Source organism: Podarcis filfolensis (assembly GCF_964270895.1).
Source record: "Podarcis filfolensis genome assembly, chromosome: 1".
Taxonomy (NCBI): Eukaryota; Metazoa; Chordata; class Lepidosauria; order Squamata; family Lacertidae; genus Podarcis; species Podarcis filfolensis.
The window spans coordinates 65,255,219-65,273,169 of record NC_139604.1 but is presented as its reverse complement, the minus strand read 5'-3'; the positions used below and the strand labels follow the sequence as shown (position 1 = coordinate 65,273,169).

The window sequence follows — 17,951 nt, the reverse complement described above, 5'->3', positions numbered from 1 at the left end:
CGCTGCACCACCAGCACACGATTTCCATTCTCATCCTGGGGCAAAGTTCTCATCTTGAGGTAACTCTTCCAGGTTAGTGGAGTTTGTAACCTGAAGCGTTTGTAACCTGAGGCGTTTGTAACTCGAGGTACCACTGTAAATTATTAGATACATTCCATATTGTATGTAAAATATGCATTTAGCCAAAAGACAATTACCTTTTCACAGGTATCATGCCAACGTCTGCAATGAAATAAAGTTTACTGTCAGTTGCCACAATAGCACAAAAGTATGGGAATTTTAGCAAAAAATCAAAACAATGTTCTACTCACGTCTCACTTTTATAGACACAATTTTCTTTGTGCGAATAAGATTAATCACTTCTTCATGGGTACATGAAGAAATGGAGTATCCATTTATTCGAACAATCTCATCTCCAACCTTAGTTTAAAAAAGAGAGAGAGAGATGGAAGCTGAGTTGGGGTCGTGGGTTCAAGCCCCATGTTGGACAAAAGATTGCTGCACTGCAGAGAGTTGAACTAGATGACCCTTGTGATCACTCTCAACTCTACAGTTCTAAGATTCTGTGAAAATAGTATTTTATATAGTGTGTTTCAGAAGGAACAAACAATTTCAAATTGGCAATCCATTTGAAAGAAGGCTTTTTTGTGTAGAAATGAGACATATCCTGCTGTGAAATTAATGGAACACATCTTTGGGAATGGGCAAATGACAACTTTCAAGTTTTATGCAGTTGCTTGATCACATCTGAGCAGCCTATATATGCTCCCTTGCTGAGAAGTACATTATTGTTTTGTCCAGTAATCCTTTATTTCTTTCAGCTATTTTATGTGTATCAGCTCAGATCCCAACTCTGAGTGAATGGAACTCTGAGTGAATGGAATAGATTGCTCACTAATTCCCCTTTCCACCTGTGACCTCCAAAAATCTTCTCTACAGGGTTAGAGGACCATCTGAAGCACCATGAGAGGTGACCCTGAGGGTGCAGGGGAAAGGAGGAATTGGTGAAAATAGTCTCCCTTCCACTATCTGCCAGCAGGATCAGAGAGAATTTCATTAAGAGGAAAAGTCCTATGAATAGAAGAGCAACTTAGGATCCAAGCCATTGAAGGTACAGTTTTGGGATCATACATCAAAGCTGATTCTGGGATGGACTGTATCCTTTGTATACTTTGATGGAGTATATTATTTGGTCATTGACTTGCATTTCCTGCTGTTAAGCCCTAGGGAATAGTTCAGTATAATCTACGCAGTATAATCTACGCAGTTTCATTGCATTGCATTCTGCCATAAATAACCTGGTGATGGACCTAAATTAATAGTTACTTACTTTAGACATCCAGCTAAAGTCTAGAGTACATTACTTCATTTAATTCAATGTTCAGGACAATAGATATATATTGCATACCAACAACCTAGCCACTAACATGAGTAAGTGCTTTTAGACCGTCTCCACATGGAGGCAGTAAAATTTTGCAGTCTCTTAACAGCAACAACTAAAGACTGAGCATAGCAAATGATGCAAAGACTAAATTACATAGTAAAATTCTAGTGAAGACCACAATGTTGCATGACACCTTCAAATACATAAACTATGTAAGTTCATTAGATGTATGTAGTGTTCACCTAAATAAGTAGGTAAATATATATCCCGAGTACGTAGAGAATATTTTTATTTTTGGTGCAAAGTGAAGCCGAAATGTCAATAGCAATGAAGTGTACCATTATGCTGTGCTCAGTGCTAATGAATACAGAGAGTCCAATCCATTGAGTTCAAGATCCACTCTTGATAAGTGTCTGCTGGTGATGAATAGGCATAGCAAGACCAAAATAAATAAACAGGCACAGAGAGAATTATTTTCTGTAGTGAGCTAGCTGTTTCCAGAATTTATTGAGACCAACGTATTAAGTCAGTCTTTAAGACTTCATGCTATTTTTGCTGTAACAAATCCACACAGCAGCCCCTCTAGATCCAACAGTGGATGGCGTGGTGGACCTGTGCCACTCACCTGACCTCCCTAAATCTGAGTCTCTGCTGTGTATTGGGATGGGGAAGGAGAGGGGCAAGGTGGCAGCAAGGAGCAAATGCTGCAGCAGAGGTAATTCAGTGCTCTTGCTGGCTTGTTTGCACCACGCTGCCTTTGATTCTGCCTTGCCCCTCTCCCTCCCTATATGCAGTAGCAAGTCAGCCGGAAGTAGCTCAGGTGAGTAGGGCAGCCCTGCCTCACTGTCCGCTACTGCCTAAATTATGCGAAGGGTTTGTTTTTAGTTTTGTTGCATAAGCGCCAACCACTGACTACATGCCATTTTATTCAATCAAATCCTAAATTCAATTAATTCCCTTTGTAGTCTACTAAAAGCTCGTTTTAACGATATTGCTTCCATCTGATGGGCTAGGAAAGCTAGTATGGGCACGCTAAGGTGAACTGCAAGAACAATGCATTCTTTCAGTGGGCTGTTGCTCAGCTTTGGTTTACGGCACTTGCTTATCAGTTATCATTGCATGGTACTTGTTTTACTCACATAATGAGTCAAGTTTAATTTAATTCAATACTGAAATAACTGATTTCAGGCCATATTTTCCAGCCAAGGAAATCACATGCTAAACAGATGTTAGTTGATACACTTAATCACTGTGGCAAACACAGAGAACCTGATCTGTGGTGTGTATAAGTCTTTTTAAAATTTCATTTGCCACGGCTTATTTAATCAGGTACCACCACCTTGCCCCAACAATCTGGCATGAAAGCCCTGACCCAGGATTGCTCTGGGGCCCACAAACCCTTCCTCAGACCTTGCTATTTACAGCAGTGTTAACTTCTTCTGGACCGTCTGGACATAACATCCTTCTGGACCGTCTTCAGGGGCTGGGAGCTGGAGGCACTGTCATACAGTGGTTCCGCTCCTTCCTCCTGGGCCGTGTTCAGAAAGTGGTGGTGGGGGATGAGTGTTCAGACCCCTGGGCTCTCACTTGTGGGGTGCCTCAGGGTTCTGTCCTCTCCCCCATGCTTTTCAACATTTACATGCAGCCGCTGGGAGAGATCATCAGGAGGTTTGGGCTGGGTGTTCATCAGTATGCGGATGATACCCAGCTCTACCTCTCTTTTAAATCAGAACCAGTGAGGGCGGTGAAGGTCCTGTGTGAGTGTCTGGAAGCGGTTGGAGGATGGATGGCGGCTAACAGATTGAGGTTGAATCCTGACAAGACAGAAATACTGTTTTTGGGGGACAGGAGGCGGGCAGGTGTGGAGGATTCCCTGGTCCTGAATGGGATAACTGTGCCCCTGAAGGACCAGGTGCGCAGCCTGGGAGTCATTTTGGACTCACAGCTGTCCATGGAGGCACAGGTCAAATCTGTGTCCAGGGCAGCTGTTTACCAGCTCCATCTGGTACGTAGGCTGAGACCCTATCTGCCTGCGGACTGTCTCGCCAGAGTGGTGCATGCTCTGGTTATCTCCCGCTTGGACTACTGCAATGCACTCTACGTGGGGCTACCTTTGAAGGTGACTCGGAAACTACAACTAATCCAGAATGCGGCAGCTAGACTGGTGACTGGGGGCGGCCGCCGAGACCATATAACACCGGTCTTGAAAGACCTACATTGGCTCCCAGTACGTTTCCGAGCACAATTCAAAGTGTTGGTGCTGACCTTTAAAGCCCCAAACGGCCTCGGTCCAGTATACCTGAAGGAGCGTCTCCACCCCCATCATTCTGCCCGGACGCTGAGGTCCAGCGCCGAGGGCCTTCTGGCGGTTCCCTCATTGCGAGAAGCAAAGCTACAGGGAACCAGGCAGAGGGCCTTCTCGGTAGTGGCACCCGCCCTGTGGAACGCCCTTCCAGCAGATGTCAAAGCGATAAACAACTACGTGACATTCAGAAGACATCTTAAGGCAGCCCTGTTCAGGGAAGTTTTTAACGTGTGATATTTTATTGTATTTTTGGTTTTTATGGAAGCCGCCCAGAGTGGCTGGGGAGGCCCAGCCAGATGGGCGGGGTATAAATAATAAATTATTATTATTATTATTATTATTATTCTGTTTGAAATTATGTGCCGCTCATCTATTGGAATGGTGTAGCAAAGCAGATGTGGTTGCTTTTTCCCTTTACTGTATTCACACTTGCTAGGACTGAGATGAATTTCAACAAGTTGGATCCAGATCCCATCAACGGAGTTCCCTTCTGCCACTGCATAAGAGATCTAATTCGGCCTATTGCAGGCCTTGCCTGAAGCTGCTTTTGCAACTTTGATGTCTGCCTCTTTGTGCTTGAATATCTATTTAAAATGTCATCCGTATTGCAAAGGACTAATTCATTTTTTAAAAACTCTTTCAATTTAACACGTTGCATAAAGAGGGAGCTACCAAGGTTCCATCCCAACACTTAGTCTGCTTTAACTTTTACTTTTCCCCATTGCTGAATCAGTGGGGTTGAGGGAAGAGCAGGCTAGAAAAATTTGCTTGGAGGCCTGTATTAGCCCCCCACGATGTGAGGCAGGATAGCTACCCTGGATGTAGATGAAATATGTACAAAGGTGCAACAAGACAAAAGTGAGAAAGAGCAAACATCACAGGGGCATTGCAACATAGTTGAGCATTAATGTCTGCTTGTTTTGTTTCTAGATAAGCATCCTGTGCCATTAATAGCTACATAACTGATACAAATTTAGCAGATCTTTCCCCTTGTTGTTGCTTATTATTTCGTTCATACCATGCACTTGCTAAATGCACAAAAGCCCTTCCTAGAAGATTAGCCAACAATTCTACAGGGAGGAAAAGGTTTTAGTTAAGATTCAAAGTACTACTTGCACGGCATGCAGAGAGTGGAATAAAATAATTGTCTTCACTGATATTAGGAATGATGTGCTTGCTCCACCTACTGGGGAATTTTTTAAACTGTAAAATCCCTTACTGATAGAGAGGAGGGTGTGTTCTCTCTATGGTCCTTTCACCCCCAGCATAAATGAAAATTTTCTGCATGAAGAGGTTAGCTTCAGGAGGCAAATATGTCCATAATGCTTCTCTTGCTTATCTTTCCTGCTTATTGTTCACCGTCTGCGTACAAATGTCACATAGTGTATCAGATTTGAATACACAATTGAATACACCATTATGTAACAAAGGTAAATCAGAGAAATTCCTGTTCTCACTTTCTCCCAAAGACTGCTTCTTGCCATCCAGCGAGTAGCCAGACTTCTTTCTTTCCTTTTCCAAATGCAAACTGTGTCCATGCAGAATGCCTTCTTTTGCTCCACCCTCAGCAGTCTCCATGGTCTCCTGCGGCCCCTCTTGCTCCCTCTACTGACTTGCAGTGGGAGATTGATCTTCTTGTGGCTGGGCTTTGGGGCTGGTTCTGCACACATATTTATTTTTACTCCTTTCTTTAACAAGACTTATCTACTATTTGATCAGAAAAATAATCGAAGCAGTTTACAGAAAAGAATATAAAATATCCATTGGAAAATACTGGTAAAACCAAACTTTACAACAAGTACTAAAATTGACCCAATCCAGATAAAATCAACACTTTGAAATTATCTAGACTTAACAAAACCTAAACAAAAACGAAAAGTATTTAGCAGGTATCGAAGACCGTATTGCCAAGGCTTTGTATCTGCAAGGAGTTCCATAAATTAGGCTGCCACAGTAAGCGGTTGACTCCTTGTGAGTGTGGACCAACACTATTTGGCACTTATACAACTACCAGTATAAATATCAGTCAGTGTGTAAGAACAAATCCTATCTTCTTATATTGTCTAAAACATACATGAGTTAATGGCTTTTGGTCACACTACAGGAAGACAAAATTGGACAAATTTCCACCCCACCAAAAGAAGTTGGATGAATTGCGCTCTCTCTCTCTCTCTCTCTCTCTCTCTCTCTCTCTCTCTCTCTGTAATGCTCCAATAATAGCCATTAAAGACATTATTGGCAAACTACACTCTTCATGAAATAAATGTTTGCTAGATTTTCTATAATGTAGACTGGCAAAAACCTTTCTGTTTCCTATTGTCAATGTATTAAGCACCAGTATGTTATTACAGAAGAATTGACTAAGGGACTGAAAACAAGGGGGCAGGGAACTAAAATAGAAAATTGTTTCATGCATTCCTTTGTTTTTACAGTCTGAAAAGGGGGCCTTTTTTTTTTACTAAAGTATACGGAGCAGAATCATGATGGTTTCAGATTTACTTTTTTAGTGCTTCCTTTACTTCTATTATTCATAATAATCTCCAGGCCTTTTTAGTTAACATAATCCCCAAAGATATGAGTACAGTATCTGTGAGAGCAACAAAATAGACAGATGAAATGCATGAAAAGGCTAAACTGTATCCATTTAGGAAAAAGAAGAAGGAGAAATCAGTAGAAAATAGGTCAATGCCACAAACGTTTCAGTTACGTATCTTGATTATACAGACACACATACACACTTTAAGTGGTGGAAAAACTACCTCATTTTCTCATAGTCAAGAGGATGGATCAAAATGGTATAGGAAAAAAGGAGCCAGAAACTGATATTATGATAGAAGTTCATTATGCCTTTTCCCAGACTACATTTTTTTTCTAGCTTGGAAAATGTGTAGAGATTTAGTGAAATAATGCAGATGGGTGAAATTTCAGAAGCATTTGGCTTTATCATGAGACAGCAATTTAGAACAATGAGCAGCCTGTCAACTCCCCTTGTTCACTTGGTCTTAGAAAGTTTTAGAAAGTGTCTTGTACAAACTATTATGAAGGCACCTTAAGCTGGTTATTAACATCACATATCAACAAACAAGGAAGGCAGAGCTACATTTGCTGCAAATGAGATTCCTGGTTTGGTATAAATAGATATACGTACTTTAATGAAGTCAAAATAGGAAAGTGTGGGATTTATTTGTTCATATATGCCCTTTGTCTAGGAATGGATTCACATTTTCCCCTCTCATGAGGTTCCCTTCTTATTCATCTGTTAGAAGATTTCTGAGTATGGGTTGGCTCATGATCTAAGCTTTTTTCAAACCATTCATGAGATAGGAATGCATGTGAATATCCATTATGAAGCAACAAACTTAGTTCACTGGTTTCAAAATGTGTCATGTCAGTTACAGAGGGCACATGGGTGTATAAATGCTAGTTTTCACCTTTAAAATATATGCAAGACTAATGCTTTTGTATATTAAAGTCACATTTTTATTGTGTGTGTAGGTTTGTAATGGGTCCTATGCATGTTTTCTTGTTCGTCAGTGTAGTAGTGCTCATAACATACCGGTAGGTTCCTCCTACAGTCTTTATTGTCATAAATGGACCACTCCAATCCAGAACTTAATGTGAAGTAAGTTTGGAATATGAAGTGCAGAGCAGTGACTCAGGCATTCTGGTCCTGGTATACAGCAACAATATCATTGCTTCTAGAGTAATGGTTAAGGGATATAAGAGCCCTGAAGGGGTCAAATCTCACATCCTGGCAAAAAGGGCTTATAGTGATAAACAGTATTCTTACATCTTATTACTATTGGACAGTATGGTGGGGGGCTCATGTCATTGCTGCTTACTGGGAGGTAGAGGCAGCAATGAGGTTGGCACAGTGCAAACACACCAGTAGAGCCAAGGTGCTCATGGTAGTGTGTTGCACTGCACCAGTCTTGCTGCCACCTCTCCTCTCCCCTTCTCAGGAAGCAGCAGCAACTCCACCAACTTGAATAATAGAATATATACATAAGATATTTTCTAGCTATACAAGACAGAATGTCCTTCTCACCTGAAGTCCAACATTGTCTGCTTGTCCACCTTTCATTAGCTGAGAAATAAAAAGGCCACAGGCAAATTCGACACCTCCTCTCACACTTATCCCAAGTCCTTCAGGATGCAAACGATCTAACCTCACCTCCTTCAGTTTTCTGCAAAAGTTGGAATAGGATAAACAGAATTTGCAGTTGCTACTTAAACAGTCCCATATACCCATCTGCCATTCACTGGTGTTGATTTTCAAGGCTTCTGAAGAAGGTGGAGTGTGTTGTCCTATACTTTATTTTGTCCTACAAATTACTTGTATTTGCATTTCATGCAACGAAGTCTTAGGGAAGGGAAGGCCTCTTATATAGAGCAGTAGGAAGCAACTTCCAACTTTCATTAGCTCTCTTCCCTTACCCTGGCTGGGTACTCCAGACTCTTATAAGGATGCCACTCTTTTTTTTTTTTTTTGACTCTTACTCTTATAACAGGTCTCAACAGATAGAAACTGGTATTGCTTTTAAAAATGATTTGCATTTCCATGTTAGAAAAGGCATCTGTTTAACTTCTGTCTGCTGTGCAGCTGTTAAAGACACAAGAGCCCCACTTAAAATATGAAAAATAACAATTCTAGTCTCAGTCTCCACAAACCAAAGACTCTTCAATCAGCAGGGCTCCTGGGCTCAAAGGGTAAGGACTGAGGGAACACCTCTCCCTCCTGTTTATTATCAGGATGAGGGAGGAAGAAAAGGGGAAGAACTTCAGGAGGAGACCTTCTATGATTGATTAACTGTTATTAACTTGCTGCTGCAGAAACAGAGGCATCCTGAAAAAGATTTTTTGGGGGGGGGCACCCACCTAAGGTTAGGTGAGGACTGGGGCAAATGACTGATCAATATGCCTATGTATACTTGCTGAGTTCTTGAGTAAGAATTCATCAATTAGCAAAAAAGAAAAAAGTGTGCTCATATACAGATCAAACCTACCTAGATCGTTTAGGTGTTAACTGATCATACTCCACTTGATGTTTTAATGGGATGAGAGGGCGTATGGCCTCAAATAAGGGCAGCCGGCTTGGTTCATTGATTACATACTTCAGATCTCCCACCAACACTGGAAGATTCATGGATCTACAAAATAAAATTGAAGAGGGTTATAAGGAGAATGCAATATTAACTACTGACAATGTACTTAACATATTGTGCTCTCTGGCTTTAAGGATGCTACCTTAAAACCCTTGCCCCCAAGAGTCATTCTTCTTCTGCTTCTAATGTTAAATCACCTGATTTGATACATAAGACACCTCCATTTAAAAGGAGTTCATTGAGTTAAAGTAAAATATGCTGCAGGGCCTATTTTCGAAAGCTACAATGAGAGTAGATAAAAGATCGGTATAGGACTTCCGGGTTGGCTCCTCCGGCAATGGCGGAGCTCCTCCGATCGGGAGGAACTTGCTCCGTGGAAAGCAGGGTCTGACCGCCACGGCGAAGGCGGAGACCCATTGAAATCACAAGTGGGAGAAGCTTGTGAACCTGGGATTCGGCTGGCACCTTTTGCGCCTCCCCTACTCGCGGGGAAACCCTGTTTTGGGGATCCGGAGCGACGTGGGGTGAGTGGCGTGGTGCTTTGAATCATAGAATCATAGAATCATAGAATCATAGAGTTGGAAGAGACCACAAGGGCCATCGAGTCCAACCCCCTGCCAAGCAGGAAACACCATCAGAGCACTCCTGACATATGGTTGTCAAGCCTCTGCTTAAAGACCTCCAAAGAAGGAGACTCCACCACACTCCTTGGCAGCAAATTCCACTGTCGAACAGCTCTTACTGTCAGGAAGTTCTTCCTAATGTTTAGGTGGAATCTTCTTTCTTGTAGTTTGGATCCATTGCTCCGTGTCCGCTTCTCTGGAGCAGCAGAAAACAACCTTTCTCCCTCCTCTATGTGACATCCTTTTATATATTTGAACATGGCTATCATATCACCCCTTAACCTCCTCTTCTCCAGGCTAAACATGCCCAGCTCCTTTAGCCGTTCCTCATAAGGCATCGTTTCCAGGCCTTTGACCATTTTGGTTGCCCTCCTCTGGACACGTTCCAGTTTGTCAATGTCCTTCTTGAACTGTGGTGCCCAGAACTGGACACAGTACTCCAGGTGAGGTCTGACCAGAGCAGAATACAGTGGCACTATTACTTCCCTTGATCTAGATGCTATACTCCTATTGATGCAGCCCAGAATTGCATTGGCTTTTTTAGCTGCCGCGTCACACTGTTGGCTCATGTCAAGTTTGTGGTCAACCAAGACTCCTAGATCCTTTTCACATGTAGTGCTCTCAAGCCAGGTGTCACCCATCTTGTATTTGTGCCTCTCATTTTTTTTGCCCAAGTGCAATACTTTACATTTCTCCCTGTTAAAATTCATCCTGTTTGTTTTGGCCCAGTTCTCTAATCTGTCAAGGTCGTTTTGAAGTGTGATCCTGTCCTCTGGGGTGTTAGCCACCCCTCCCAGTTTGGTGTCATCTGCAAATTTGATCAGGATGCCCTTGAGTCCATCATCCAAGTCGTTGATAAAGATGTTGAATAAGACCGGGCCCAAGACAGAACCCTGTGGCACCCCACTAGTCACTCTTCTCCAGGATGAAGAGGAACCATTGATGAGCACCCTTTGGGTTCGGTCAGTCAGCCAGCTACAAATCCACTGAGTGGTAGCATAGTCAAGACCGCATTTTACCAGCTTCTTTACAAGAATATCATGGGGCACCTTGTCAAATGCCTTGCTGAAATCAAGGTAGGCTACATCCACTGCGTTCCCTTCATCTACCAGGCTGGTAATTCTGTCAAAAAACGAATCGACTGCTTCTTTCACGGAGTGAAGCCGCATTGCTGTTGCCGGAGAGCGCTGACTTTTTCCTGTGGACAATTGGACTTTAAACAACTACCCGTGAGTAGAACGGAAAATTGGATGCTTAAATACCTTAATTTGGCACCGAAACGGGAAGGTCTTAAACAGGAAGTCCACCTTCCTCTTTGTAAATAGATTGAAGCAAAGACGTTACAAGCTAAAGTCTTGGAATGCCTTTGGCAAAGGATTAAATTTCCATCGGTTAAAATTACAAAACCCCCCTTGGAAGCAGGAGAAGAGGGGGGAAATTTTGGACCTGGCGAGCCTGCAGGAGAGAGTGAAAAATCAAATTACCACTGCTCTGAACCTGGAAAAGGGCTGCCAGAAAGAGTGACGTTTTGGGAGAGTTCATTGACTGTGAACAGAAAGTATTTGACAGCTAGCTAAATAAGAGAAAGATAGTGTTTCCATTGTCCTCTTCTGCGTTTAAAAAGGAGGAAAAGTAACTGAAAATTGAAATTCTCTTTTATGGCTTGAGTTGTGTTTGAAAGGATTGATACAAGTGGAGACTGTTTCCCTCTAGAGGGAGCTTTTGAAACTGTTACAGGAGTGTAACTGGGGAATCTCCAGCTGCAAGATAAGAAATTGTGAGAACCAGAGATTGACCTTGGACCATTTAAAAATGTTGACAGGAGAAGCCATAGTGGCTGTATTATGCAAGATAAGCTATTCGCTGGAACAGCTTCATAAGAAGACGGATGACATGGCTTTTAAAATTGACAACTTGGGACAAAAAGTGACTAATATGAAACAAAAAGTGAGCACCAGCACAGAAATAATTCAGGACTTGGTACAGGAATCTACTCTGGCAGGACAAATTGTGGAGGAGAAGGAGAAAGCTGTTGTTGTTGAGTCTAAAGTAATACAAGCGGGATCCTCAGTCTTACAGAAGAAAATTGAGGACTACAAGTTGAGGCCTTTTATGATCGAATCTAGAAAAAGTCAGATTCTGAGGATCGGATCCCGGCCTGGACTGAAGAAGGAAAGTTGGAAAGATCCCTCTATGCAGGGATTAACTGACTTCTGGGACAGGGACTTGGGTCTGGAGGAGATTGAAGTTCTGGGGGCCTTTGGATTTGGAGGAATCTTGAAACATGTCCTGAAATACTTTATGGATCTTAGCTTCAACTATGGAAATTTGGCTGACCTGTCCAGAAGGAATAAAAGTACTGTTAGGTTGGAGTCTTCCCGAGATCTGTTCTCTAGCATTAAAGAATATGAAGAAGACCTGCAGAAGGGACCTGGAAAAGAGTTAAGAGCCTCAGACATAAGATCTCCAGGTTGATGGACTATATGGAATTGACGGAAAGGACTGGCAGAATCCGAAACCAGGGAGAGGAGATGGTGGAAGAAGATTGGAAAATTTAAAGTTTATATATAGAAATACTGTAAAATTAATGAGTGATAGAAAAATGGTGGAATGAAATTTTACGGCCTTAGCAGAAATGTTATAAGGAGTTAAGCATATATAAGTATTTTAGTCTTAATGGAAAATAAGGTTAAAAATATGTTGAGATATTTATAATATGATAGAAAATAGAGAAAGATGGAAGGGATTTGCTGAAACAATTAATAGAAGTGGAATACAAAAAGGGAGGTGAGAGGAGGTCGAGGAAACAAGGGAATGAAAGATAGAGTATGGAAAAGGTGAGATGTATGTTTTTAAATTGTTTTTGTTTTGTTTTATTTAGGGTTAGGGTTAGGGTTAGGATTTAGTTTAGTTTAGTTTAATGTGCTTAGTTTAATGTGTTTAGGTTGTGTTTTGTATTGTTTATATACTGTATTGTATTGCTTTTTTTCTCTTTTGTTTTTTCCCCTCTTGTCTTCTTTTCTTTTCCTTTTTTGTAATCTCTAAAAGTAATAAATATCATTAAAAAAAAACATAAAGGATCAGTATAGGCTGTTAGTCCAAATTTATGTGGATTACACAACCCCAATGCTATGTGATTCTGCATTTGTCCAACATGCACAATACAAAACTGCACACATTAGTTGTCTGTGCAGAGGACTAATGTTCACCATCTCTAAGAAAACGCTTGGAAATGAAATGGCCAGCATTCTGGAAAAAAATGTCATTCCTTGAACATTATGAAAAGGCTACATAACTTTAGTCACAGTTTCATCTAAAGAGATGGGGGGGAGGGCTCAGCGGTAGTTATTTGCTTTGCATACAGAAGGTCCTACATTCAACCCCTGACATCTTCAGAATGATCTGGGAGAGAACCCTGCATGAAATCCTAGAGAGCCACTGCCAGTCAGTGCAGGCTATACTGAGCTAGATGGGCCAATGGTCTCGCTTCCTACATTCCTATGCTTCCAATGGCTAGTGGTGCTGAAGACGGTGCTCACTATCTGTGGCCCCAACCTCTGCATGATTACCTAGTGTTCTGGAGAAGCCTGCGCATGTACAAGTTGTATACAGTGGTAACTCGGGTTACAGACGCTTCAGGTTACAGACTCCGCTAACCCAGAAATAGTACCTCGGGTTAAGAACTTTGCTTCAGGATGAGAACAGAAATTGGGCAGTGGCAGCGGGAGGCCCCATTAGCTAAAGTGGTACCTCAAGTTAAGAACAGTTTCAGCTTAAGAATGGACCTCCAGAACGAATTAAATTCTTAACCCGAGGTACCACTGTACACACAGGGACGTACAGTAGGCCTAGGAATCTTTCAGACCTCTGGCTGTTGTCAAGGCACAGCATGGGGGTCCCTAGTGTGATTCCCCTTCCCCTCTCCCCACAAAGCAAATGCATCCACAGAACACCTAAAAAGCATCTGAACATATGGCATACACATTTTTTGTTATAACTGCCCCATTCCTATGGTACTGTGTACAAGTTCTTAAGTTCTATCATAAGCATGCTTATTCAAGAGTAAGCCCTATTGTATTTGACACGGCTAATCTTCAAGTGTTTAAGATTACATGCATACTGACATTTTAATGGGATTCCAGGATAACAACTTTATGAAAATAACAGAATTAATCTGTAGCCAGTCTGTTGACTTCAGCAGAGTTACTCTAGCCTAAAGGACAGCAGAACTCCATACCATCTGTTTGTGTTCTTTACATCAGTCATCACAGGATACTGGACACCCTAGTATGTCACTTGATGTACAAGTAACACATTATTAATGGCAATTAAATACACACCAGGGTAGGAAATGCATCACCAAATATTAAATGCCAAACTGAATGTGTTGTGATCTTTAAAAATATATACAAATGTCTTTTTATTTTTCTAAGTTTGACAAATATTGAGTTCTCAGTGTTGGCCTTGGATTATATGATTTTTATATTATGCCCCCCCCCCAAATGTTAAAAGCATATTTAAACCACCAATTTTTTATAGCTATCCATGGCAAGCAGTTGTGTGTTTAAATAAAAGCATTTGTCTGCTTTATGGCATAAGGTTTTCTGGATTAGAGTCCAGAACAACAGATATATGAAGTGGTCACACACACACGTCTGTCTAATGAGAACAGAAAGACAGAGGGGGAAACTGGCAATAGTACTGTGTCATACAAGTTTCTACACAGAATACATATTAATGCAGAAACCATTTAGCATGGATGTGATCCATTCCTGACACAAATAATACAACTATATATCTTTACAGAATAACATAAACAAAAGCCCCAATGAGCTTATACTGTAAATTTTTACAGAAGCGGGAAGACGACAGAGGCAAGAGTAGCAGGGGAATAACAAACACACTTACAGGTGCTCAGTGTTAGTTTCTGGAGGGGCAAATGTGGAAATGAAATATTCATCTAGCAAAATGGATTTAGGGTATTTCTTTGAAATCTAAGGACCATAAAAAGGCATATACCTTTGTAACAATATTGTACATTTTATTTAAGTGTAAGCAACATTTCCCAGCTTTGGGGGTGATGGGGCGGGAAATATAAATGCTCGAGGTATCTGTTAGGTTTACAACTCCAGTGAAGTTTTAAATAATTAACTACGCTGAATTCTTCCTGATGTCACGAGCTGCAGGCAATGCTTTATGAATGGTGAAGCAATTAGACAGCCCGAACTGAAACCAAACCGGGTTTGTAGCCAAGGCTACACAAAACTCTGCTTTAACACAAAGAGCACATGGAAACTTGAAAAGTCTACATTTCATTCCACTATGATGCTATTAATTAAGTTATGCCCAGAAACGATAATGGCCAGAATCATTCAGCTATGAAGAATGGAAAAATACTCTCATCTCCTCCAACAACAACAAAATGGACCAGGTGAAAGTACAGTGTACAGATGAGATGCTGGGTGAAAATAGTATACAGTGGAAATGGAATTATATCAGAAACTATATTTGTGTCTTGCTTGTACAGTATTGTTTTACAGTATTGTATTAAGAAAAACACAAGTGTATAGAAATTGCTGATGATCTCTGTGTTAAAATAATAAAGGATGCAATCCTATACACATTTACTTGGGAGCAAGTCCCATTGAATATAATGGGGATTACTTCTGAGTAGACACAAATAGGGTTGCACTGTAGTTGTTCATATGTGACTAGAATTCCAAAGGCTAAAATACCAGAATCAAACAAAGTTAAGAACTGGATCATATTATTAGCATTTTCAAATGTGCAGATGGCATTTAGTTTCCTAATGACAATTGTTTCAGAAAGACATTTTATCAAACGTTCCTTTATTTCACCAGTTTGGAATAAGACTTTGGGAATAATTCAGGAACATTATAAAAAGTTTCGCTTATTCCTTAGTTGTGTGTTAAATGCGGAAGCAATTTTGCTAAAAGGAAGTCTTAAATAGTTCCTCTGCCTATTTTTTTTTTACAGGTTAAAGATGAGCAAACATTTCTACTATTATAACTTTCTTCCTACCAAATGCCAAACTGCCAGAAGTGTGAAATCAATATGAAGGAATAACTTACTCATGGTACATCCGCAACACATCATAGAGATAATCTTTCTCTGCTTCACTATCAATCAGCAGGTCAACCTGGAAAAGATGATAATTTTATTGTAATACTCTGACCACAAATTGTGACAGCTGAATACACCCCAACTCATTAACCAAAATATAACAATTAAATATATTTCTTTCTGCTTACAGGAGGCTTCTTGCAAAGGCAGCAATATTTTTTAAGAATGTGAAATAAAAACTACACCGGTGGAATTTATTATCGTGCCAAAATCTAGTCATTTCATACCACAGAGCAGCATACTGATTCTCTTACCTGATAATGACTAAATTGCTGAATAAATATCTTCAGAAACCTTTTAGGCCATTCACTAATGTAGCACATGACTGAGCAACCAGAAACAATTCTACCAAAACCATCTAGATACCGAGTTCAATGGTTTTAAACTAGAAATGTCAGCATCCTTCTCATGACGCTGTGCAGCAAACTAGATTGCTCGTTGCAGCTCTGATATCTTGACAGAGGAGAGCTCGCTGCTAGAGTTATTCTTTCTTCACTGTCGGTCACAACATGTTCACTTAAACTGGTGTCAGGTTTCAAGACTTTAATTTTGCTAACTGTTCAAAAATAAATAAAAGCACAGCGCCCACGTATTTCATGGGAGAAGAAGTTACTTTTGGTAATCAGAAAGGACCACCACTGCCTGTGGCTTTCACATCGGTGAAAGTCAATCACGTCTGTAAGAGCTATAGAGTTGCTACAAAGGCAGTTCCCAGAAGAACATAGGAACATATGGTCTGACTCAGTATATCAGTCCATTTTTGCAAGTGTCATCTATTCTGATGGTGCAGAGGATCTCCCAGATCTCAAGTAGGAAATGGAAAGTGCCACACCCCAAGGGGACTAGAAGCCAACAAACAAAACAAAGCAAGGGACAAAGCCTGCTTGAAATGGAAAAATATATTAGAAGTTGCAATACACCCAATGCTCTTCAGAAGTAAAGACCAATAATTCCATTTATTGGGTTAATTTATTCAAAGCATATTGTCTCAAATTAGATACCTTGAGCATACTTTCAACTCCAAAGGCACATGCCTCCCTTGCCTCCTGAGACAGACGGATGCCAACTGTATTTTCTAGTATGTTCTTTAACTTTGAGGATTTGTCTCCAAAGTGTCAGGCTCTCCCAACCCTGCTCTTTATAACTCTTCTAATTGGAGATGTTGGGGAATGAAGCTGGAAACTATGGCATACAGTCCATATCCTGTACTATTGGTTCATTCCTTAGAGCTAAAGAGAATGAAGATTGCTTAGCCTACTTAAGCAACATGGAAAGTAACATTTGCAAAAAATAATGGGGCATGATTCAGCCATGTACTGCAATCCCCAGAATATTTACTGAAGGAATTTCAATCCAGGTTTAGTTCTGGGTTTGGCATAGAGGAAGCCTCGGTTGCCGTAATAGATGACATTTGCCAGGAGTGGAATGTGGAATGTGATACCGTTGATTCTCCTTGATCTCTCTGTGACTTTTGGTGATACTGACCATGGGATCCTGCTGGAGCAACTCTGTCAGATGGGAAGTGGCAGCACAGTGACATGGTGGCTCCTCTTTTACCTTCAGAGTCACTTTCAGAAAGTTGCATTGGGAGATTTCTGGTTGGCTCTATGGCACTTGTGCTCTAGATTCCCACAAAGTTCTATATTGTCCCTGATGTTTTTTAACATCTATACGAAGCTGTAGAGTGAGGTCATCAGAGGATTTTGAGTGAAGTGTCATCAGTATGTTAATGCCAGTTCTATTTTTCTCTGTCATCTGAGTCAGATGAGGCTATGTGTGTGCTGAATTGATGCCTGGATACAGTAAAGAGCTGGATGAGGACCAATAAACTGAAACTGAATCCTGACAAGATGGAGGCAGTGTACAGAGTTGTACAGTGTACATCTGGGAATTAGGTGTGCTGTCCAGGTGGGGTTGCACTTCAGTTGAAGGAATAGGTGCAGCACTGAAGCACAGGTGCTGGGCTGAAACAGGTGTTCATGGAAATTATATCTCTTGCATCCTTTGAACTGTATTAAGTTGTAGTCATGGAGTCAATGGGTTTCAGCCTCTAGCTGGATCCTGACCCCAAGCTCTGCTGTGCAGGGGCATTGAAACATGGGATAGGACTTACTGTTTACAGCTGTGTATAGTGACCACAGCTGTCTTTTAGACTGAAAACACAAAATATAATGGTGAAGCTCCATGGCTGGAACTCCCTGTGTAACTATGTTTTTCTTAAAGTCGCTGCCTATGACAATGAGTTTTTGATGGGGCTCTGGCACAAGGAGGGGGGTCCTGTGGGTGCAGCCACCCTCCTAACACCTGCATTGATTGAATAAAATCAAATACTTGCAGCTGCCCTGTGCCCTAGATGCTCCTAATAAGGTCTAACGAAGAACCATGTAAGC

The 17,951-nt window shown here is 41.1% G+C and overlaps 1 protein-coding gene across 7 annotated transcripts in view; it reads right to left on the bottom strand.

The window, feature by feature from the left end:
• USH1C (USH1 protein network component harmonin) overlaps window positions 1-17,951 on the bottom strand; it is a 108,023-nt gene that overhangs the window by 31,345 nt on the left and 58,727 nt on the right. For all 7 annotated transcript variants that reach the window (XR_014542383.1, XR_014542384.1, XR_014542385.1 and 4 more), the window contains 5 exons: window positions 15,510-15,577; window positions 8,696-8,839; window positions 7,738-7,876; window positions 312-420; window positions 198-222 (listed from right to left, as the gene is read on the bottom strand). Coding sequence is in view for 3 of the 7 variants with exons in the window: in XM_083590060.1 (XP_083446186.1) it covers window positions 198-222; window positions 312-420; window positions 7,738-7,876; window positions 8,696-8,839; window positions 15,510-15,577 (485 nt within the window). In the remaining 4 variants the exon portion in view is untranslated. The remainder of the gene's footprint in view (window positions 1-197; window positions 223-311; window positions 421-7,737; window positions 7,877-8,695; window positions 8,840-15,509; window positions 15,578-17,951) is intronic.